The following is a 23,948-nucleotide window of genomic DNA, read 5'->3' on the forward strand; positions in this document are numbered from 1 at the left end:
AAACTAACAAAGCTAAAGTCACCAAATTTAGTATGTATACTGGCATAGTATGCGCGGAGAATTTAAATATTTTCACATTTTGCCACGCCCACTTCCGCCTCCATAATTTAGAAAAAAACGATTTCCTCCTTTAGTTTTTTGACTATCGCATTTAAATTTGGCAGACTAATTTATCTTATCTATTTCTACCAAACTACCAAATTTTATTGAAATCGGACTAGAAACATGTAAAATATGCGTATGAACGTATTTTACTACGCGGTCCACAAGGCCAGAATTGGACGTTGGCTAGTAGCGGCGCTAGAGTGCTCGTGTGTTTGTAGAGTGAGCGAGATAGCACATAGTATAAGACATGTAAAAACAATTTAATAGACATACATTTGGTCTTCTAAATAAGAAATATTTGTTTCACCAGGTGTATGGTATACCCAAGTCGACGAGTCGACTTACTTGCTTCATTTTGTACCAAAAACAGAAGGAAATTTACTGGAAATTTTTAAGCTTTTATCTGTTTGCAATCTTTAGGATTTTGAACAAATCTTGGATATAAAATTTTTACAGAATATTCCGATTCGATTATTTGCATAATTTTTTATGGTTTTGCATTTAAAAACCTGTGATAAAAACTACATAAATTTCTGCAAAGTTGTAGACTTTGAAAGGTGTGAGTTGGTGGAAAAAAAAATCGTCTTGACCAAGAAAAGTTATGGCAATGGAAAAGTTAGCTAAAAGACAAATTGGTTCTTAGGTATAATTATTTTTTGCCCAGCAGGAAAAGAGGAAAATGAAATGACAATTTATAGAATTTTTTCAACTTTATTTAAAGCTCTTATTTATGGTTATTTAAAACTAAAACTGGTTCAATTCAATTTAACTTAAAGTTTAGCTTAAGAATAAAATAGTTTAGCCAGCCAAATGTATATAGAGCTGAAGATTCCTTATCAATTGATTAAATCTTTCATTTTATTTTCTAGGGCATTTCTGGGGCTTTTTAGGTCAGCCAATCATTTTGAACTTTGCCATTGGCCTGTTGATACCTTCAACGCACATATATTTTTATATATATGTATGTATGTATATAGATAGATATTTATTTCAATTTTATCATTTCCCATTTAAGACGAAAACAAAGTCACCTAAGTACGTGACCAGCATGTCTAACAATTGACCGGGGCTGGCCACTAACTTTGCTCATCACAAAGTTAAACCGACAAACTACACACACATGCATTAAGTGGGAGACACACACAGGGAGAGAGAGAGAGAGACTGTAGACATGGATAGAGACATGTACAGAGTCACGAGTTGCTGCGAGGAGTAAAGTGGAAAATGTAAAGTGACTTCTGACCATCATTGCGGTCAACTTGGGGTGTAAACGAACGACGCCGCCTTTTTGGCCAGCCTTCAATGACATGACAGCAGCTACAGCACCACCACCTCCTCCACCTCCACTAGTACCAGCACCACCCATACAATTACATTTCCGGGAACTGAAACTTACGGAAGTTAAGGCGTCAGGGTTAAAATTATGACAGCTGAGTGCTAGAGATAGAGACAGAGACAAGCTGGGAGGGAGACAGAGAGAGAGGGCGACAAAGAGGGAGCAAGTTAGAGAGGGCGAGAGACATTTTTGGGGGGTAAGAACTATAAATACGCTCGAGTTCGATAAGAGGTTAGTCAATTAGCAAACAAACGCATGAAAGAAACATGTTGAAGGAACTGGCAATATACATTTGTATCCTGGTTGTCATATGCCAAGGAAGAACTTTACCCACAGAGATAACCACCACGGCAACAATTGCCGAGGAGGTGGAGACAACTGAAGCGTCAACTGAAGAGTCAAGCACTTTGGCCAGCCTCGCTGTTAGTCGCGATGAGGAGGCTAGCATATTGATTGATCCTGCCCAAGGCTCTACGGCTCTTCAACATCTGGATGATAAATCGCAACAAAAGTCCGCTAAGCTGTTACTTTTGAGTGCCCCACCCAAGAGGCATACTGTGGAAATGGAACAACAATTCGAAGAGCAGGACGAAACCCAGGATAATCCAACGGCAGCTGCATCTGCCACAAACGATGAGGCGGCTACAACAACAACAACTCAAGCCAGCCTAGAGGTAGAGGTGGATACAACCACCAACGCCACCCATGAGGATAATATGGATGCAACAACTACAGCAGCAACAACAACAACTGAGGCCATTACAAAGCTGTTTGCCATTAATGCTACTGTCGCCTCTATGGATGCCCCACCACCCACTGTAGCGGTTGCTTTGGCAATGGACAATTCTACAGTTTCAATTGCCGAACAGCCGCAGGAAGCTGGCAATAACAATGCAGCCATCGAGTTGGCCCTTGTTGAGCCCGAAGCGGAATACGTCCTTGTCTCCGACGACGACGACAACGATGAACATCATCATGAACTTGGCGAATTTGGTGAACTGCAATTGGGCAGCTTTACGCACATTGACAGCGATGTTCACTTGCAGCCAGTTGTACATTCTGTGGAAATTGTGCCCACCAGCTTCGATGATCCTTTGATTGTCAATTATGTGCACAATTTGCGTTAAGAGTTGGGTGCGAAAGAGTAAAGGCCAAAGGAACGAGCAGGAATTTAACTTCCATCAGTTAAAGTTTGTTTTTTTTCTATTTTTTTTGTTTGTTTGTTTATGTTTCTATGTGTTTTTTAATCTATCGAATTTCGAAAAAATAAAATATGAGCTAATTTGTTCAACAACAAAATTGAAAAACCATTCCCGTCAGACAATTTCGAATGGAATATGCCAAAAAGGAAGTCAAGTTCCCTACATCACGTCTTTGCATATATGTATCTGTGTGGTGTATGTATGTGGTGTGTGTGTGGATGCCACTCACGTTTCATGGTTAAAAACTTTGCACATCCTCGCACGTCAAATTTAATACGCTCCAAAGAAATGGAACAACATATACACATAGCTCCCAGACTCTTTTCCAGATAGAAAAACAATAATAGAAATATAACATTCAATAAAAGTAGTTGAAAGAAAACTTTTTCTTTTCCTCACTTTAAATGGATAAGATAATTTGTTTTGAAGTAAATTGCCAACCATTAGTTCAAGACTTATAGTGAACAAATTCAAGTTATGGTTAAGGAAATTAACACGGGAAATCGTTATCATTCGGAAAATTTGTAGTAAAATTTATCTAAGTTAAACCATAATGTGTGGATTATAACAGAAACTATTTCCGGTTCCTTAAACCGAATTTTTAAAACCCTTAAATGCTTTTGCTTTAAGTACAAGAAACTTCAAATAAGTAATAAAGCATAAGAGTTTGTTGGTTTTCGCTTTATCAAGCTGTAATTCCCAACTAGTTTTGGCATTTTTTTACAATTTTAAAGATATTTTCAGCTATTTGATAAAAATGTAGTCTACTTTAAGGGAGTGTAGTAGAATAATTAAAAACTGTTTATTTTAGTTTGTAAATAGTTTACTTTTTTGTATTTTTATTTTATGAATATAATAATAACAGAAGACACAAAAAATAAAGAATGTCAGTGAAATGAATGTTAAAAGTAATCATAAATACTGAGCAGTTAACAATAAAATAGCTCCTGCAACCTCTTTGAGACTGAACATGGTCACCAACGTTGCTCCACATGTGTCGAGTAGACAAATCCTCTTGGCGGCCCTTGTCGCAGTGGTTGAGAACGCAATGGAATAGCAACGGGAATGGCACGAGGAACAGGTGCACTGGCCACCAGAACAGCTGGCCCCAAATTTCCTGTTATCACAACACTTTCCGAATCAGGTTCATCTTTCGAACCGGGTTCTGGTGTGGGTTTCAATGGATTTGTACTGACTCCACACACCGGATGATTGGCATTCGTAGATGCATTGTTGTTGGCCAACAGCGAATCATCTTGAAGCTGTTGTTGTTGCTGTTCAGTGGGTAGAAGAAAAGCGCGACTTGGTCGATAACCAGCAGCTGGATATGGAGCCTTTACATAGGCTCGACCAGAGCGAGTATCGACAGGCAATGGTAAATCTGTGGTGGTTGCATCCACTGCACCATTTGTAGTGGTGCTAAAATCAACAGTTTCCGTAGTGCTAGTGTAACTATCATCCAACGTAGCATCTGTTGTGGTGGTATAATCGGAATCCGAAGCGGAACCAGCACCAGAACCGACCTCTCCCTCACCTGGTAGCCAAAACGAACGACCCTTTGGACGATAGCCAGAGGCCGGATATGGTGTCACCTCACGTACCGTGGCCGGAGAGGCAATATCATCATCCTCTTGTACACTGACCGCATAACGATTGATACGTATTTGACGAGATTCCGCCAAATAGGCTAGGATCAGAACTAGAACAGACAACACCAAAGACCACTGCATTCTGTATAGGAAAACTGAACTCAACTGAATTCTAGTGACAATGGAACCAGACTTTTTATACAATATTGTTCTCGAGTTCTCTAAGGTCTCTCCTACATTGAACGAAATCGAGAGTCGTCCGAGACAGAGAGAGAGAGAAAAAAAGAGAGATAGAGATACTTATGATGCGACATCATTAGGCGCACGGTTATCACATTTATTGATTTATTTCGCATTTGTTTCTGGTATTTTATTTTTTATTTTTATATATTTACTCCACCTTCCGACCGACCAACCAACCAACCACGTCCACCCGCACCATATTCCATCGACCACTTCCACTTCCACACAGTGTGTCTCCTCTACCGTGTCCACACAGTGTCTCCGAATATCCACATCCACGTCCGAATAGTCGCCATGTTCTATGAAAATTAAATGCGTTTCGTACGTGACTCGAATTCACTTGGGGCAATTGAAAGCGAAAATAACCACAATAAACGCAAAAAAAACAACAAAATACTTGTTGTCAATTGCATTATGTTTTGGCTATTGTCAAGTTTGAGTGTTAGAATTTTTGATTAAACACAAAAACAAACAAAAAAAAAGACACTTATAATCGATATTTATGCGATCAACGACTGAGGAATGATATGAGGTGACCATCAAGGGCAGAAATGACTCAACCCAACGACCAACAACATATGTCACGTTCTCGGGCTTTGGGTTAAATGGTGTGTGTCATTAAACCATAATGGTTATATGAAGGATATATAATTGTAATTTAGTCACACCAGACCAACAAGTTCTCAAATAAAAGATATTCCCATGATCAGAGTAGAAGAATTTCTGTTGAAAGTTGTAATTGTTATTCCCATTGAACTCGATCAATTTACGATCCAATTAATTGTCACTTTAAAACTTTAAGTGAAACTATGTAGAACACTTGTCTGGTCTAAGGTGGATGGATTGTTTCTTTTCAATCGATCACACTCGCTCCGATTTTGGATTGATTAATGGCGGAACTATAAATTTTCGAAACTACTGCAGAGCCTTTGCTTCGGCTACTTCTTCTTCTTGTCACGTCGCTTCCTCATAAAGCCAAGCCGCCGCCGTCGCCGCCGAAGTGGCCAACTGACAATGACTACGACGTCAGAGTGTAGATCCAAAAAAGGATGCCTATGGTTTGGGTCTCTGTCCATTCATTCATCCATCCATGTGCAGCACACTAAATAGTTATCTATCCTATTCAATCTAGCTATAAAAGCGCCCATCAACATTGGGAATGGCAACAGTTGTTGGCTAAACATCAATCCTGAAACTTCACTTTACCTTCGATTTAAAGCACCACCACTCCACTGCAGCATTATGGCCAAGTTTCAAGTGATTCTCGTGGTGATCGGTCTCAGCATGCTGGCTCTGGGTGAGGCTCAGCAGCAGCGTCAACGTTACACTCAACGTTACTTGAGTCGTGGTCGTTCCAAATATTTTGCACGCCAGGAATTGGCACCAGTACCCGATGCCGACGCCGATGCCGTTGTCACACCATATCCTTCGGCTGATGAACTGAAGCCAGAGGTGCCATTCGATGAGACGGCTGCTGCTCCATCGGCTGCCGAACCCACACCAGATGCAGTCTATGGGCCACCAGATGCGGCCCCCAACAATGTGCCCGATGAGGTCTATGGACCACCGGATGTGACAGCAAATGATTTGCCAGCTGCTTCTGCTGATATTCCTGCCGATGCTCAACAGGCTCGACTGGTAGCTGCTCGTGGACGTGGAGCCAATTATCGCCGTGCTGTTGTTCAACCTGTCTACCGGCGGGCTGTCTCTGCTGCGGCACGTCCGGCCAAGCTAACTGCGGCCACGGCTAGCCGCAATGTCGTGAGGCGTTTCTAGAGAACAGATTCATTTGCATACTGACTGCTCAATTCTAGAAGCAGTTGTATAGCCAAATGTTGTCCCGGTACATACCCGAAACCCATGACGATCCAATGACGCCAACACCAACACACGCACACACACACACACACATTCGATTGTAAAACAGCAAAGGAAATAAAAGTATATGTTTGGGGAACATACATACATTTGTTTTACCCCTCTGGGCATTATTCTTTTCTGATCGTGAGTCAGTCAAGTGGTAAAAGTTAGGTAAGCATCGCTCTAGACACTCCCCCAAAAATTGCTTGGTCATTGGAAACTCGAAACCGGTTTCAGGACCACGCGTCACAAAAGCAAGCAGATCCCCAGCTACTACATATAAATAAGTTATATATGTATGTTTATATTGTCGTTGTCTGCTAATGATCAAGATGATGATGATGATGATCATGATGATGACGAACCTGACTGACAAAATTGCATTTACTCGGGGAATTGCCCCAACCGCAAAAGAAAACAAGAAAGAGTCTCAATACCAATATATAAATTTTTTTTTTCTTTCTGTCAACACAACGAATATTTCTTACACTTTCATTTGAAAGCTTGCTCTCCATTTAAATCAAAAGAGAGAATTCCATTTACGAAAAAAATTAAAAAGAAAAAACCTTTTACTTTCAGTAATTTTTGTTTGTGAAATTCCAGATTTTATTTATTTGTAAACTATATCATGGGTTTTTTTGTTTTTGTTTGTGTTTGCCATTGAAAATTTCTAAAGAGAAAATTGCTAACCAGACCTTTTAAATACTCTAATTTACAAGTTGTAATAGCTGTGAAAGGAAAAATTTGTATTCTATTTTAAGTAATTTGTCTTTTTAATATAGTTTTAAATCTATTTTATATGCTAGATATTGGTTAAGTTTGTATCCTATATGCAACCGATTTCTCAAATATATTAAAAATTATATTTATCTATTCCTTTATTCCCTTATGATTTCGAGCAAAAGATAAACCACAATTTAGGCATAAGATGTAAGTAAAGCAAAGTCCAACTTCCCTATAATTTATTCTGGAAATTTTGTATATAATCTCATCCAGTTACATTGGCGATAATTTCACAGGTTTTCCAACCCACACACACACACACACATACAGGCACTTATTCACACCAGATGAGACTTAAGATTAGAGGGTATTCAATTGGGAACCAATTGATGAGTCGTTTTGCTGCCGGCTGAGTCAGTTTGGGGCCAACTGGAAGCTGCGAGCAGCTTCTGGTCAGCTTATTTAAATCATCTCCAAAAGCTTTTAGTGCTCAGTTAAGATCGTCAGCGCGTCGAGTCATAGTCAAGCGGTTCGTTATACGGCACAATGTTTAAATTTATTTGCCTTTGGCTTATTATTGTCTGCCTGTGGGAGATGAGCTCCGTTCAAGCCCAGCGACCATCATTCGCTGGTGCCCGTCCACCGGGTGGCCTGACACAGAAGGATAAATACATTGGTGCCCAGAATACGGCACTCGAAAATCGTACGGGCGTGGATATAGCCACAAGATTTGGCGATTCGCCAGCAGGACAGCAGACCGCAACACCGATCATTAATTTACCCTTTGGAGCATCGCAAAAGCCACCAGTTGGAGTACCATTGGTTTTGCCCACCAACAGCTATGTTCCCTTGGGCACAGGGATTAATGGAAATTCAATTGTTTCGGATTTCGGTGTAGTCAATCGTTTTGGTGCCGAGGATACCAATAATTCTGGTGCAACATTTGCCAGTTCGTTAACTCCAGGAGTTGTTACCGCACCAGCCATTTCTACGCCTCTTGCTGCCGTTCCTGCTTCTGTTGCTCCTGCTCCTGCAGCTGCCCCTGCCCCTGCCAATGCATCTTCATTTAGCAGTTCTTCTCCTGCCCAGCAGTTGCCCATCGATGCTCATGGGGATCGTGAATTAATCAATCATCTGAATCAATTGCCAGTGGAGCAACGTCCCTTCTGGCTGATCAACTATGAAGCTATCGAAGCATTAAGAAACAGCTCCCGTCCAAATGTTGGAGCACTACAAACGAGAGGATCATTTTTTGGTCGTTGATTTCAATTGAAGGCGGCAATGCAATGCTATCTATACGCTTAATAATTTATTTATTCAAGAATATATTAAAAACAAACATATATTATACAAAATAATAACGTTTTTTTTTGTTTCCGTTTCGAATTGTGCCCTTTCATCTTGCGATTAGATAAGCTTACAACTGATTAAGCAAATTGTATTACTCAAGCTCAACAGATGACAGTTTTATTGATAATTCATTATAAAAGCTTGAACAGAGATTATGAACGGTAATAAGAGCCAAAGAAGAAGATCAAAATAAATTGAATAAAAATGATCAAAAGATCAAAATAAATGCAAGTCATAGAATGTATAACAAAATGCTATTAGTGTCAATTTACTTTGTTAGTTCATCACTGACTGACTTTTTCAGTTGTCTCTAGATGAAATCTTTGAAGTTAAGTTAAGAGAGCTGTAACTGTAAAAATAAGAGAACTGGCAAATCAGGGAAAATGTAAACAAACGAGTCAGTGAACAATTCAATAAGTGAGTTGATCACTCAATGAACAAAAGAGTAGACAACTGATTGAACTGCTCAGTTTTGCAATAACAACTTCTGAATGTCTGGCAAGATAACAATATTTTCTTATATCGATGCTTAAAATAAAGTCAAACAAAGGCAACAAATTTGTCCGATAATAACTCAAACTGGCAATTAATTGAGTCATTTTAAGAAGGATGATTAATGCAGAATTTTACAGTTCAGATGAATAGATAACACAATCAATTCTAGGTAATTTGATAACAAACTGCAAGAGGTTCATACAATAATCAGATAAATTTAGTGAGTTGAGTAAGTCAGCCAACAGCAGTCGAAAGGATTTGTCCAGTCTCTAGAAAAGATGGAAGAGAATAAGTTGAATTTGGAAATGGAAAATTCTAACATCAGCACAGTAAGTGGGGATAGATTTTTCTTATGAAACATTCTTTTAAAAATCTTACACACTTTTATGCAGGAAAAGATTTACGATGAGTTGGAGAAATTACGAATTGAATGTGGCTCGGATTTTTATAGTAAAATCAAGACCCTATTGAAACACAGAGATGAAGAAATCGATAAATTGGAAAATCAACTCAAAACGCTAGAGACAAATGAGAAGATATTACAAAACGAGAAGAAGGAATTAGAATCATCTGTGTCGTTTAATAAAGCTGTGATCAATGATCAAGAAAATAAGATTGCAGCTTTAAATCTACGGAAGACAGATGCTGCTGATCTACAATGGAGATATAAAAAACGATATCAGGAAAGGGAATGGACATTGCGCAGGTTGAATATAGAAAATGATCAACTTGTGGCTAGAAATAGTACTTTACCTCTTAGAGATGCTGCCCAGAGAATTGCTTTGGATTCAACGATCAGGACGCAAGAAATGCAATACAAGTTTATATTGGACAGCCTTCAGAGAATGTAAAGAAATGTCAAATCAATGCAAATGGACTTCATTTGAAACAATATTATATATTTTCTTCAGAACGCAATAAAAAAACAAAACAAAATGTCTAAAAATTGTACTTCATTCTTAAGGATAGAGGCTTGGTTTTAAGAACTTTAAATAAATCTCAAAACAAACTTTTTAAACAGTCAGAATGAAGCTTTTTTGACCTCGTAAAGTATATATATTCTTGACCAGCATCAACAGCCGAGTCGATCTAGCCATGTTCGTCCGTCTGACTGTCCGTATGCGGGGGTGAACTAGGTTTTGGTGAGCGACATTCCAGCAGTTCGAGAAGTTAAAATAAATGTGTTAAATAGATGGAATCCCCGAATTATACGAAATCAAACACTGACTGATTCAGCCAACAATATAAGACATTATCAGAATTTTACAGTTCCGAAGAAAAGATAATACAATCAATAGGTGAAAAGCTGATAACCAACAGCTACGGTCCTATACAATAGGCAAAAATCCGAAACATTTAGTAAGTTGAGTAAGTCAGCCAACAGCAGTCGAAAGGTTTTGGCAAATCTCTAGAAAAGATGGAAGAGAATAAGTTGAATTTGGATATGGAAAATTCTAACGTCAGCACAGTAAGTACTTCAGTGGCGAAACATTCTTTGAAATATATTACACACTTTTATGCAGGAGAAGATATATGATGAGTTGGAGAAATTGCAAATTGAAACTGGTTTGGATTGTTATAGTAAAATCAAGACCCTATTGAAACGCAGAGATGAAGAAATCGATAAATTGGAAAATCAACTCAAAACGCTAGAGTCAAACGAAAAGATATTAGAAGAAGGCAACAAGGATCTAAAATTAACCATAGAGGATCAAGATACAAAAATCAGAGATTCGAGTAGTAAAATTCGATGTCTTAATAATTCAATTGATGAATACATTTGCAATAAACAATTGGATTATGAAAAACTACTTGGCGATATGGAAAATGAGATTGCAAGACTGGAAATGGATAATCGAAGGATGGAGGCTTTGGAGGATTCATTTAAAAAAAATGCGACCTTAATTAGACGCTTACAAAGATATTAAAGGGTAAAGATAAAGAGAACAAAACAATTTAAATGATTTAAACCAATTACCAATTTGTTGATTTGAAAAATAAGTTATGTAAATCTAAACTAAATCTGCTTTCAATAAAATAAATTTAAATGGATTTTTCGATAAGCATAGTTTGAGTTAAGTAGGGGTAACAATTATTTAGATGCAATTATTTATTTATAGTTGTTGTTTTTGAAGCTGTGATTAACATCAATTGAAATTTAAATACATTAATTGAAATAACCAGTTCTGAGACTGGCTATCAACGCCCTGGCTCTTTCATACACACAGTAAATATTTATGGCATTTTAAACTAGAATTGATGCTCAAATCACTCTACCACTCAAACCCACTTAAATGCATCGAAACGAAATGCAAAATAGCAACAACCCAGATAGATAGAGAGAGAGAGAGAGTGAATGAGAGACAGAGCTAAGAGGAGTGAGAAAAAGGCTTCTCTACCCAACTCCTTGGCCCCTTCGCTTCTCCCCCTATCGAAACCTCTATATTCCACTGGATTGAAGAGAAAGCATTAAAAATGCATTGAACAAAGAAAGAGAAAACTGGAGAGAAAAGAAAAAATATAAAATAAAAGAAAAGAAAAGCAGACTGCTGCCAATAATGGTTATAAGCCGAGGGCAAATACAACTAGTTGGCCATAAAATTGCAAGGAAAATGCACAACAAGAACAGCAACAACAACAAAAGGCGGCAACACGATAGACGGCGGACAACGTTGCCTCAAGGAGTAGACTCAGAGAGTTGAAAGGAGGTGAAATTCATCGATGTTTTGAGGTAGTAGTGTTAGGACGTACTCTTGAGCTATTGTTGCAGGCAAATGATGCGAAATAAGATGTTGGTTTCATGCGATAATAATACCACGAGGGGTCACAAGAAAAATGTCAATAATGCATGGCGTATGCAAGGAGTAGAGCTTGAGTCCTTGTTCAAAAGGCCAATACTAGAGCTATAACTAGTTCAATTATACACTGTCATTAAAATCTTGTACTTTTGTAGCTTCGAATCGTACAAAATCGAATAAATGAATACGATAGTTTTTCCTTTGGCAATGTTTAAAGTTCCACTTGTTAATGAATGAATCTGGTAAACATTTTTGCATCTTGTCTTCTTCTCTGACTTCTGGGATGGATTGTCGCTCGTTGTGTATATACATATCTCGACCAAATTATGGATGATTGTAATAGACTGGCAAGGGTATACTCCATTATAGTTGGATAGGATCGACATCGATAAGATCGATAAGACATTTTCACCGGGAAATATGTCTAAAATGAATTTCTAGCCACCGCTGAGATGCCTCAAGTTCTGCTTCAAAAAATCTTTTACAAATATTTATGGAAAATCAATTGAAAAAAAAAAAAGAAAAATTGCATTTCGTTTACCATTTCAACATAACAAATTTTTATTTATTTTCTAGAGAATTGTTTGTAGATATAATATGTGATTCTTTACCAAGCCAATTGCTGGGGGCCACTTGGCGATGCACTGTAGGCCAGGATTGTGTATGGCTGCTGCGGGGCACCTACATAATAAAATTGTGGCACTGCTGCTGGCAGAGCAGCCGAGGCAAGTGCTGGATTGATCACTGCTGGGGCAACTGCTGCAGGCACAACAGCAGGAGCAGCAGCAGGGGCAACAGCAGCTACGGGCTCTATTTCACCCTCTAGTGGCAATTCCTCGAGGCGTGCAGATTTCCGTTGAGTGCTTTTAATTTGAAGTTTAGCCAATCTTTGGCGACCAAATTGACGCAAACGAGCTGGCTGGAAACTTTGTGTGGTCACCTCCAATGAGTTGTCTTCGGTATCCAATTCTTCTGCTTGAGGATTCAATGTGACTGTTGGCTCTGGCTCCTGCTCCTCATTGCCCTGGGGTGGGCCATAGATTAAGGCTGGCTCATCGGGTTTCAATTCAGATGCCAATGGATAAGGTGTGGGCACTGCTGCCTCTTGTCGGGCCAAAAACCGAAGACGTTGGCCATTGAAACGTTGGCGTCTGACATGGCCGGCTGGCTCGGCCAAGACTGCCGACACTGTCAAACAGATGGTTAAAAGGAGCAACTGATATCTTGTCATGATCGTGTGACTTGCTGTGTCTATATGTGGTTAACTTTATATGGAGCTTAAACTTTTATAGTTGACAATTCTCTTACTTAGACGCCCCCAGTTATGTTGTGCATATAAAGCAGGGAATTATCGGATAATAGACCAAACAAATTGATACGCATGACAAGCAGGCAGGCGCCCCCAGCCAATTGAGCCCAGCACACTGGGTCGCAGGTGATAAAAAAGACATTTGCAATTAAATACAAATATTGAAATGGCAGCCCTTGACTAAATATTGTCACGTAGCTAGTTAGTTAGTTGAAAAGCCCACGAAAACATACTGTGTCCCTGGGCCCACCAAGTGACAATTATTATGAGGGCGGGGGAAAATGTTTTTTGGTTATGAGTCTATGTCATTTTATATATAAACCAATGGCTTGACAAACTGAAGCATCATTCTACAATCAAACAACAATTGATCAACATGGCCCATCAAATTATTAGTTGCTCGTTGTCCCTGCTCATCCTTTTGGTGATTGGCATTACAGCGGAGCCGGCTAGATTCCGTAGTCGTTCCTCACGATTCCAACTGGCCCGCCAGGAGGCAGCGGCAGATCCCGCTCAGGATCTAGCCCCAACTGCAGCACCAGCACCCTATCCACCAGCTGGTGTTACCCCCGAAGTTCCCTTCGATTTGCCAACCGAAACAGAAGCTCAACCAGATTTGACTTACGGGCCACCAGACAATACCTATGGTCCTCCTGCAGTGGAGCCAGATAACACTTATGGTCCTCCACCGGCTGCGGCTGCTGAACCGGATAACATTTATGGCCCACCAGCCACCAATGATGCAACCAATGATGCACCCATTGATGCACCCATTGATGATGGCTCCTCTGTTTCTCCTGCTGCTGCTGAGGCGATTCCAGCAAGTCTCATTCAGCCACGTAACGGACGCCTTCGCAATCGTCGCCCGGTGCCAGAGAAATTGCGTTCCGCTCAAATCATTAGGGCCAAACCAATTCTCGTCTACACCATTTAAAAGGAACACTGCAGAATTTGCAGGATTTTGTTGTTAACATATTTTTTTTTTTTTTACGAATCATTTGTTATTAATATATATGAAAATATAAACGATCTAGAGATAAAACAAGAGTTTGACTTTATTATCTATCCAGTGGAACATAAAGAACAATTCAATTCGTTATATAGAAAGTGGAGAAACGAGTTTTAACTTCGGCGAAATCGACATCGAAGGCTGAGTTGAAATATAAATCCCTGTTAATTGGTATCTTTTGCAAATTTAATAAATAAGAACTAACAAACCAAATAATAAAGAAGACTAGAAAAACATTTTACGGCAAATAAATATATACTATAAATTTATACTATGTTATGGTCAATAGGGTTAATAACTTGAAACCATTTACTCGACTCGATCTACTTTTTTATTCATAGCTTCTCAATATTAGAAACTATGATATATATAATTTGTTAGATAGAAAAATCTAACTCCAACTTACTATGGATATTTCTTTTTCTTTTACTGAGTAAGCTTCTTCAGTATACAGCGAATCGAATCACAATGTTTATTATGAACGGATTCCTTAACTATTAAGCTTGAGCTTCTCTTTCTGATTTCACAGCTCTCTGCAAAACTTATCTTATGCACAATCTAAGTATGCATTATAATTACTGATCCAAATCTATCTTAAGAAGATTTTATATGAAATTGGTCTTGGGATTCGACATTTTAATGGATATTAAAGATGGAGGATATGTCCCTCTTTTTCAATACTAGATTTCAAAAGTTGTTGGCAAAAAACTCATCAATATATGAAAGCCCCAAACTGTAATAAAAAACCTAAGATATGACTAATTCAATTAACAATTTGGAATATTCATCAATTGTATCTTACAGTTCATATCAAGGATGTAGGATGTAGGGATGTTAAAATATATAATTTTTTGAAGAACTTAATTAATTTACTATAATATTCTGTTATTTAACAATTCAGTTAATTCAATTTGGTAAAAGATGTAAGAAGAAAGTTAGAATCAAAGATACTTTGAATTGCCATTTTTGAAGGGCAAGAACTCTTAGAATCAATGATTGAATATTGTGAAAAGATGAATGCAGATGATGAACACAAAAAAATAATGAACAAAATGGTCAGTATAATGATTTGAGACCATTGGGCACGTAATGTCCATGGCCCAAACAAAGTATATAAATGTTAATAATAAAAATTATGAATTGCCAAGAACCCTAAAGACCAAAAACAAAAACAAAAAAAAAAAAAAAAAAACCTATATAGCCATAGCATTAGTGTGGTAATGAAAGCTAAAACAATTGTCTGTGTCTATAGTAGGGGGAGGGTCAGGGGGTATATAGATAGCATTGGCAGTGTCAATTTGGAAAAAGGTTCACGTATTGGACATTAAAACTACAACAACAACAATCCCAACAGCCGCAACATAATCGGAAAAAAATGAAGTAAAACATTGCTTGATCGGGAACACAGGCCTAAAAATCAAAAGTGACGGGCATAAATTAAAACTGAAAAAAAAAAACTTCAACCATCCAGTCAATAGCGATATATGCTCCAGCTATAGGTATATAAGCCAACCCCAGTTGGGGAAGTCAGAACATAAGTGAGATAACAAACAAAGCGACAATGTTGAAACAAATTCTCGCCACAATTCTGGTATTCAGCGCTTTGAGCCATGCCGAGCCTTTGCGCCGGAGAAACTTCTCGGCCAGGCAGGTGGAGGCTCCTTCGCCACCAAGCCCAGCACCAACTGGTTATCCTTTGGCTGGCACCACACCGGAAATTCCCTTCGATTTGCCTAGTTCAACTGTTGAGCCACAGCCAGAAATCAATTATTTACCACCGGATAATTCATATGGTCCACCAGCAACACCGGATAATGTCTATGGTCCACCCACAAATGATGAGGATATTGCTCCACCCACCGTGGAAGATGAGGAAGAGCAGCAGCCAGAAGATGATGTTGCCAAACAGCAGCCCGTCGACGATGTGCCCCCCAGGAGGAGGAGGAGGATGGCCAGGAGGAGAATGTCCTTGTTGAGGTAGCCGAAGATGGTACTGTGATAGCAGTCTCCACAACTCTGGATCAACCACAATCTGGCCGACTATATCAACGCTTTCCCCAGGGTAAACGAAGGCAACCACAGCCTGCTTCGGGGCCAGTTCCTCAGCGTTTGATTCTTCGTCGTAGTTGGTAATGGATTAAGCATAAGTCTTTAAATAAAGTTAATTATTCTTTGGGAAATTTTCCCCCTTTAATTTCCATAAAAATGAATTCAAATCCCTGGTTTAGTCATCATTTGAGCTGTCATCATCGTATACTACGTGGGGCACGTAATATTTGGATTTGCCGACACCATATACGTCATTGGCTTTATTGGTGACCGAAGACCGAAGACAAGTGCGGGTACCTAAATCCGTGAAGGTCGTCCGCCCGCTACTGGTGGGCTTTGGTATATATATAGTCGGCCATTTGGTCAATTTAGGCAGCAGTTGAAATTTGACAAGCAATATGTTTGGTTATCTAACTAGTGTATGGATTGGTTTGACCCTCTGTTCCGTCTCCATTGGAGCAGTGGTTTTTGAGAGACAGGAGCTAGCAATGGTTGCACCATATCCACCAGCTGGAATTACACCAAATCCTCCATTTGATTTGCCCACAGAAGAGCAGCCAGTGGCGTTTCCCCAACCGGATGTAACCTACGGACCACCTGATCAGACTTATGGGCCACCAGACCAGACTTATGGGCCTCCAGACCAGACTTATGGGCCACCAGACCAAACTTATGGACCACCAGACCAAACTTATGGACCACCAGACGCAGAGGAAGTGGAGGTGGTGCCAGCTGAAACTTATGGACCACCACCACCAACAGCACAGCCAGCTAACGATCCAGCTGCAGCTAGTCCACCGCAAAGTGCTGCCATCATTAATCTGGCCAGTCTGCCGTTGCCGCCTCAAGCGCAATTTGTGCTTCCTTTGCTTAATCGCTTCACGGCCTTCCGTAATCTACGCCCTGCTAGCTCCACTCCTCAACGCGCCAAGCCGGCCAAGCTGCAGGCAAGTCCACAGGCCGGGTCTAGACCTCGTCCAGCCAAAATTATCAATGGTAATGCTGTCTTTCCCTCCACCCAGTTGGCTTTGCCATTTGCCGATCGCCGTATTCCCTTCCGACCAGCACGCCTTATAGTTAATGGCCCACTTAGGCGTAGACTGAATCATTAATTCAATTCTTTAGCCAGAATTTTCGTTTAACAATGATTTGTTGTAAATAAATATCCGTTGTTTGTTTAAAGTCTTAAATTGTTTATATCAAAATTAGATAGAAGAAATTAAAACGCCAGCCTTTTCATCAATAGATATATATGCTGATCCACTTCGAAACCGTGCAAATTGTTGGCATCTCCTTGCAGTCGCATTAGCAGGCCACCAAAGGACACATATGCCGATAGGCGGGAAGACTCATTGTGCGCCTCATCGCCCTCGATGCGATAGATTTTGCCATACATTACATACTCAAAACTGTCCGCCCGAGTGCCCTCATGCTCCATGGGATTATATTCACCACTGTCGGGGCAACCGTCTTCGCGCAGTGTTGTGGCCAGCACAAGGCGGAATTTGTCACCCAACTCCATGGGATACAGCCATGAATTAATGTCCAGAATGAGATCCATTTTGAAGGATTCTGATTCACAGTGTAGGCGGGAGACACGATCGAATTTCTTGCCCTCGGGATCCATGTCCTTAACATTGAATATATCCTCAAATATTACGCCAGCCATGCTACAGCTGGACAACCACGAAAGTAAGAACCGATTAATAGAGAAAAACTCAAATGGTAAGTCACCGCCAAAAAAATGTTTACCTTGTGTCGGTTTGTCTGTTGTTGTTTTTCGCTAGTTGCAAATGCCTTTTGGGTTATAAGGTACTTTGTAGTCGGTCACAGATTGCGTTGTTTCCAATTGTTTACTTTTTAGTATCTCAATGCAATTTGTTTATATATTTAAAAAAAAAAAAAGATTTAATTCCACGCTAGTTACTTGCTTTCGCGTGTTTCCAAAACAGTGTTGCCAGACGGTGTGGCGGCTTACAGGTAATAGTGGTTTTTAAAATAGGGGTATTGACTAAAAATTTATCGCCACCGACTAACTTCCCTTGATCTGGCAGCACTGTCAATTTTTTTTTAGGTGGCAACGCTGTCAACTATAAACAAATCCCAATTCATTAACAAAACGCAAATTAAAACCTAAATTTCTGTATTTTTTTTTTTTAACGTGATTCTTTGCATTTTCGCAGAAAATGGAGTTGCTTATGAGGCTGAAGGTAAAAATAAAATACATAAAAATGTGAAAACAACGAGCTACAGGGAGAATTTTGAGGTCTTCTTAACACACGGACTCTATATGAAGTGGGGTAAGTGACACAAGGCGTGACCAATTGCAATGGATTTGGTATTAATATGGTGTTGGGTCTATCAATCTAATTATATATACAAACTATAAATTAATTAGCCATCCATTTGTATGTATATATGTACATATGTAGATAAGAAGTAATCAAGTAGCTCTGGTGCTGGCAAATACATTACAAATACATACTAACAACACAACCCAAAAAAAAAAAAAGAACAAAAACGACAAGAAAAGCTGACTGTACGTTTGTGTAAATGTATATGTAGAGTATGTATACATACATACATATGTGCAAGTTCTTGTGGCCCCATACGAAAGACTTCAACCGTTGATGAACCTTACCCCGAACGCCCATTGTCGTCCAACAGTTCGTCGTTTGGGGAGTTTACCCCCCACTACCCCTGAAAAGTAACCACCTCTGTGTGCCCCCCGCACCAATTACCTAGGCAAAAGACTATTTAGCATTACAAAACTGCTGTTATGTATTCTTCTTTCTTTTTTTGTTTTTTTTTTTCGATTTTTATTTTATTTTGCTTTTTTTTTTTTTTGCTGTCGTTCGTGCTTTTTTGAACGTTTCTCTTTCAGTTTCAATTGCGACCCAGCTCCAGATTCTAGCTTTAATTCGCTTTTCAACAGTTACTGGTTCTTCATTATTGTTGTTGTCGCCCTTTTTTGTTGTTGTTGTTTTTGTTTTTGTTTAACGCTTCATTTGCGTAACGTGCAGCTGTGAAAATTGACGTTGACGCGGTTGATGACGGTTGCAAGTTAGTCCCGTCCCTCCTCCTTGCAGCAGCACCACCTCATAACCATACCCATATCCATACACCAAATCCCAACCGCTCCTCCTCATTGTCAACCCGTAGAGACCCCGCCTTATCCAACACACACAATATCATGCTTCATTGAAAGTTCAAAAAGTTTTCCTAAAGTGAGTTTCAATACGCGCGGGTGCGGCCTAAATGAACCCAAAAACAAAAACAACGACAACAACAGCAAAATGCAAGCAGAAGGTCGGCACAGATCGCAATATACATATGTATATATCTACATACATACATACATATGTTTGCCAGATGTTGTTATTAATAGTTTGCTTTTTAACTACTCATCCAACCAAGCAAACAACCACCAGGGTCAGTCCACATTGGTTTGTCTGTCTGTCTCTCTGTTCCCGGGTGCTCATTTTCTTCGCTTTCCCCAGAATGTCCGAGTAAAAAATTAATCAGAAATAAAATGCAAATGGTCATCTGATTCGAAAATTCTAAAGAAATCAATGGCAAAAGCAAACAAAAAGGGAAAATGCAAAACTCTACTGAAGACATCAGCAAAAAATTATAGAAATGTGAGTAGACTTTAGTAAGTAAAGTGCTAAAACTGAAACTAGAGCAGACTAAAACCAAAATAAAATCTCAATTTAAGTGAAGTTTAAAAAAATGTATCTAAAACAGATGGTAATCTCCATTTAAGTTTATTAAGAATTTAGGAAAATTTCTCTAAAACTTCTAATTCTTAAGATAAAGAACAAAAACTGAATTGAATTGGTTCTTTTTTTCAAAGTATTTGATAGAAAAGTTGTTAAAAAGTGAGCGAATCATATAAAAATGAATTTCTAATCAATATTGCTGACTTCTGTGGGCTCCGTAAAGTATGCAATAGACTGTAAAAGTAATTGATATTTTAAAGTTTTCGTATGTTAATAAACAAGAACATTTTTAAAAAGTTCTCTGTATGTTGTAAAAATCAAATTCTTTTACTGCCTAATGCATACTTTAGGGGGCAAAGTTCTACTCCAACTCACAGGCATAGATACAAGGTCCCTGGAGTTAGGTACCCTAACACATACTTCAAGTACTGAAACTAAATAAGCTTTAAACATTAACTTTAGCCACAGAACCTTCTTTAGTTATTCTTTGTGCTCAAGACATATTTTGGACATGGTTATCTACTGTATTTATAGACAAAGTCAATTGTCTTATCAGTTATTGCCTCTCGTCAAGTGGTTGTTGTTCTTGTTTTCTACTCTTATCAAGTGTCGCCTTGTCAGTATTTTTTGCTCTCACTCGTTCTCCCACAAACAAATGATTGAGAAAACAAACTAGAAGTAAAAAAAAAAAAAAAAAAATCAACAACGAAACTATTTTCCAAGTTTTTTTTTTCGTTCTTTTTGTTGTTGTACCTGGAAATTCTAAATTGATAAAACGATCAAAAGGTAGAACAAAAACGAATTTAAAAAAAGAACAGAACTTTTTTCTTACTCTTATCGCTAAATGTTGACACAGCTGAGAAGTTTGTTGTTTTACTTTTTTTCTTTCGTTTTTCGATTGTGTGTTGCTGTCCCTGTCTGTTTCCGTGTTACTCGTGTGTCTGTCTGACGGTTTGTTGGTTGGTTGGATTGATTGTGCTCTCTCTGTCTCATCACCTATATTGCCACCAGAAGTCAAGCAATAACCGTGCTCTTAACTTTTTCCTTGCAGCCACAAAACTAATCCAAAAAAAAAAAAAATAAAAATAAACGGTGTTTGGGAAAAGTAATGAAAAAACATAAAAAATATACTGTATAAAACAAAAATTTGCCTAGTTAAAATATAAACGAAATACGACTAAAAATCTAACCTAATCAAAAGAAATAAAACAACAAAAAGCTAGTGGTGCCTGGTTCAAAATATAAAATTCTCTAGAAAAATTCAGTAAACGAAATTTAATTTTTAAACAAAACAATAAAAATGGCACGCAGCCGTCGTAGTTTGTCCAAAGAGGATGCCGTGTCCCTGCTTACAGACAGTGGCATATCGCTATCATCGCCGCCGGCGGCGGGCAGAGACTCCTCATCGCCCACAACAACAGCAACATCGACATCGACATCGACATTATCGATTAAACGTCGGAAGAGCAGTCTACTAAGGGACAACAACAACTATGCGGAAGCCGATGAAGAGGATGGTGAAGACGGTGGTGACACAACGGAACAGGATTCCCGTGATGCCGACTATATCCAACCCTTGCCCAAAAAATCATTAAGAAAATCATCAATATCGTTAGCCTCATCATCAGCATCAGCATCGGGATCGTCATCCGAATCGGGACGTCGCAAACAGCATATATGTACGCATTGCTCCAAAGAGTTTGGTGGTAAGACTGATCTGCAACGCCATATGCTAATCCATTCGGATGAGCGGCCTCACAAGTGTGCCGATTGTGGTAAATGTTATCGCCAGGCCGTGAATCTTAAGAACCACATAACCACCGCACATGAGCATAAGAAACAATTTGCTTGTAGCCAGTGTCCCAAATCGTTTGCCCTCAAAGAGCGTCTGCGTCTCCACATGCGTTTGCATTCGGGCGAGAAGCCATATCCATGTGCTCTCTGTGATAAGCGTTTCGCACGAGGTGGTCAGGTGAGTGCCAATCGCCCAAATTCAAATTGGAATACCCAACATACACACACACAAACAAATCTATCTATACCTTCTCCTTGCCGTTGCAGCTCCAGCAGCATATGGTGTCGCATCATAAGACAAGTATACAGCAATTTAATTGTACCAAATGCTCGGCCAGTTTCTCAACCAATGCCAATCTGCGTGTTCACATGGAGAGGCACGAGCAGGGCATGGAGCATAGATGCACAATCTGCGAGAATCAATTTGCCAACGAATTGGCTCTGCGGGCTCACATCAATCAGGAGCATCATAAGCTCACCAAATTTGATTGTGAAATATGCCACAAAAGCATTGAATCGGATGAGGATCTTGCCACACATATGCAAAAGCATGCGGCCATCAAGACGCATGTCTGTGAGGTGTGCAATTCGTATTTTACTCAGAAATCGCAATACAATGTTCATATGCGTATGCATACAGGCGAACGGCCATATCAATGTCGGGTGAGTTAAAAAATAAATCCAAAATTTATCAAAATTTAGTTGAACTTTATACCTAAAATAATGTGTAAAATAATTAGAAGTAGAACCAGTACAACAAGGAGCGGAGTACTATATGGTCAAACACAATTATTCATTTAGAGATCAAATTCATATATTTTTGAACTTTTCTTTTTTTTTTCTTGCAGATTTGTCATCAAACATTTGCCCATTCGAGTGTATTGAAACTGCATATACGTAAGCATACGGGTGAGAAACCATTTCGTTGTCTCCTTTGTACCGATGAAGTGGCCTTCTCCCAGTTGGCCCACCTCAAGAATCACATGAAGAAAATCCACAAACAGCAGAAACCCTACATGTGTCACGGTTGTCATGAGTTCTTTAAAATCAAAGTGGAATTGCAAGCACATGCGGAACAGTGTGTCAAATGCCAGAAATCAGGCGATGAGGATGACAATCAGAATGAAAATGCCCAGGCATTGTCCACCATGCGTTTCAATATGGCCGTGGTGCTTAAGAAAATAAGCTCCGCTCAAAAGCTACGTCAATTGGGCTATGAGAAACGTTTAATTGACAATGTCATAATTGCTTCACTCAAGTTGGCTCAACGTCCGGCTCACGATGATGCCCAATTGACGCCTTTGGCCCGCCTACGCCTCAATGTCGAGGAATTTCTCAAGTGGATTGTCCCGGCGCCGACCATGCAGAAATTCGGCGAAGAGTTGCTCTCGATTGAGACCATTCTGGATAAGATTGCCGCCATGTATATGAAGCAGAAGTAGACAAATTGAAATAATATTGACCTACGTGCCATATGGATTAATAGTATTAGGTCTTGCCATTAGTTGAGTACCTTCTTGGCCCCAAGAAGTTTCCCCTGCAACCCACATCCACCCCTGAAAGAAAAACCAAAAACCCAATGAAATCCAAAGATTTTTTTCGATTATCTGTCTTACAATTATTATTTTTTTTTTCTTCACCTCTTTGCTTTAAGTTAGTTATACTAGTTCCTTGCTGTTTTGCCAAAAAGAGAAAAAAAAAATGAATTCATTAATTTTAGTTGATTCTAAATTGATCGAAATTTCTGTTTAGTTTAACACTTAAATTTTATGAATTTAACCAAATCTTGCCAGATCACAGATATCTAGATATAGTCATATATATACATATATAAAAATATGTACAATAAGTTCATTTCAATGTGGCCATGCATAAAACATAAAACGAATCAAAATGCATTTAGTTTAAACAACTTGAAAACCAAACCAAAAACAAAACCATTGTATAACCTAAAAGTATAAATGAAAAATGTACAACAAAAAGTATATAATATATAAATATGTATATATATGTATACGTATATTTAATATGAAAATTAAATATGTTTGTAAATTCACTTTCTTTATCATTTCTCTTTACTGGAATCTATTTCGATCTATGAGTAAGAGGATTAACGGATAGAAGATAAGAGCAGAAGGGGGAAGCGACTGAAGCTTAATTTGTAGCACCACAACAATTTGTATTTGGAGGCTTAAAATTCGTTTAGTTTCTGTTACATAGAGATATAATCGCAATAACTATAGAGAGGGAAGCCTACTAACCTTTCACTATAACAACTTTTTAAGAAGAAACTCCTTTGCCCTGTTCTGTGGCTCCAGCTCAGTGGAAACTAATTCTTGTTTTTACACATTTTTATATGAAAAT

The 23,948-nt window shown here is 38.9% G+C and overlaps 10 protein-coding genes and 2 long non-coding RNA genes across 12 annotated transcripts; 9 read left to right on the forward strand and 3 right to left on the reverse strand.

Moving 5' to 3' along the window:
* The first annotated feature begins 1,707 nt into the window (after positions 1–1,707).
* Positions 1,708–2,748, forward strand: LOC137579129 (uncharacterized). Its single transcript, XM_068292827.1, has one exon. It carries the CDS (start codon positions 1,708–1,710, stop codon positions 2,566–2,568), a length of 861 nt encoding a protein of 286 aa, XP_068148928.1. The 3' UTR covers positions 2,569–2,748.
* Positions 2,749–3,454: 706 nt separating this feature from the next.
* Positions 3,455–4,373, reverse strand: LOC137579130 (uncharacterized). The gene has a single exon (XM_068292828.1). The coding sequence runs from the start codon at positions 4,371–4,373 to the stop codon at positions 3,618–3,620; it is 756 nt and encodes a 251-aa protein (XP_068148929.1). The 3' UTR covers positions 3,455–3,617.
* A 1,344-nt stretch (positions 4,374–5,717) lies between these two features.
* Positions 5,718–6,373, forward strand: LOC137579365 (uncharacterized). Its single transcript, XM_068293102.1, has one exon. The coding sequence runs from the start codon at positions 5,718–5,720 to the stop codon at positions 6,249–6,251; it is 534 nt and encodes a 177-aa protein (XP_068149203.1). The 3' UTR covers positions 6,252–6,373.
* Positions 6,374–7,561: 1,188 nt separating this feature from the next.
* On the forward strand, positions 7,562–8,660 carry LOC137579074 (uncharacterized). Its single transcript, XM_068292762.1, has one exon. It carries the CDS (start codon positions 7,605–7,607, stop codon positions 8,319–8,321), a length of 717 nt encoding a protein of 238 aa, XP_068148863.1. The 5' UTR covers positions 7,562–7,604; the 3' UTR covers positions 8,322–8,660.
* A 467-nt stretch (positions 8,661–9,127) lies between these two features.
* Positions 9,128–9,839, forward strand: LOC137579161 (uncharacterized). Its single transcript, XR_011032784.1, has 2 exons — positions 9,128–9,232; positions 9,296–9,839. It is a non-coding gene; the product is annotated as an uncharacterized lncRNA (long non-coding RNA).
* A 431-nt stretch (positions 9,840–10,270) lies between these two features.
* Positions 10,271–10,955, forward strand: LOC137579282 (uncharacterized). The gene is made up of 2 exons (XR_011032793.1): positions 10,271–10,371; positions 10,427–10,955. It is a non-coding gene; the product is annotated as an uncharacterized lncRNA (long non-coding RNA).
* A 1,353-nt stretch (positions 10,956–12,308) lies between these two features.
* On the reverse strand, positions 12,309–12,932 carry LOC137579131 (translation initiation factor IF-2). The gene has a single exon (XM_068292829.1). The coding sequence runs from the start codon at positions 12,930–12,932 to the stop codon at positions 12,309–12,311; it is 624 nt and encodes a 207-aa protein (XP_068148930.1).
* A 454-nt stretch (positions 12,933–13,386) lies between these two features.
* On the forward strand, positions 13,387–13,944 carry LOC137579434 (guanine nucleotide-binding protein G(s) subunit alpha isoforms XLas). The gene has a single exon (XM_068293219.1). The coding sequence runs from the start codon at positions 13,387–13,389 to the stop codon at positions 13,942–13,944; it is 558 nt and encodes a 185-aa protein (XP_068149320.1).
* Positions 13,945–15,580: 1,636 nt separating this feature from the next.
* On the forward strand, positions 15,581–16,152 carry LOC137579132 (uncharacterized). The gene is given in 2 exon segments (XM_068292830.1): positions 15,581–15,947; positions 15,950–16,152. Coding segments are annotated over 2 exon segments (570 nt in total).
* A 404-nt stretch (positions 16,153–16,556) lies between these two features.
* LOC137579135 (uncharacterized) lies at positions 16,557–17,180 on the forward strand. Its single transcript, XM_068292835.1, has one exon. The coding sequence runs from the start codon at positions 16,557–16,559 to the stop codon at positions 17,178–17,180; it is 624 nt and encodes a 207-aa protein (XP_068148936.1).
* A 57-nt stretch (positions 17,181–17,237) lies between these two features.
* Positions 17,238–18,026, reverse strand: Polr2H (DNA-directed RNA polymerases I, II, and III subunit Rpb8). The gene is made up of 2 exons (XM_068292721.1): positions 17,821–18,026; positions 17,238–17,744 (listed from the first exon to the last, which is right to left on the reverse strand). The coding sequence occupies exon 2, from the start codon at positions 17,735–17,737 to the stop codon at positions 17,288–17,290; it is 450 nt and encodes a 149-aa protein (XP_068148822.1). The 5' UTR covers positions 17,738–17,744; positions 17,821–18,026; the 3' UTR covers positions 17,238–17,287.
* A 111-nt stretch (positions 18,027–18,137) lies between these two features.
* On the forward strand, positions 18,138–23,308 carry LOC137579294 (gastrula zinc finger protein XlCGF57.1). Its single transcript, XM_068293015.1, has 4 exons — positions 18,138–18,368; positions 20,842–21,762; positions 21,852–22,247; positions 22,433–23,308. The coding sequence occupies exons 2-4, from the start codon at positions 21,091–21,093 to the stop codon at positions 23,024–23,026; spliced, it is 1,662 nt and encodes a 553-aa protein (XP_068149116.1). The 5' UTR covers positions 18,138–18,368; positions 20,842–21,090; the 3' UTR covers positions 23,027–23,308.
* Positions 23,309–23,948: the final 640 nt, after the last annotated feature.

This window comes from Drosophila tropicalis, unplaced genomic scaffold (genome assembly GCF_018151085.1).
Source record: "Drosophila tropicalis isolate 14030-0801.00 unplaced genomic scaffold, ASM1815108v1 contig_694, whole genome shotgun sequence".
In the NCBI taxonomy this organism is placed as follows: domain Eukaryota; kingdom Metazoa; phylum Arthropoda; class Insecta; order Diptera; family Drosophilidae; genus Drosophila; species Drosophila tropicalis.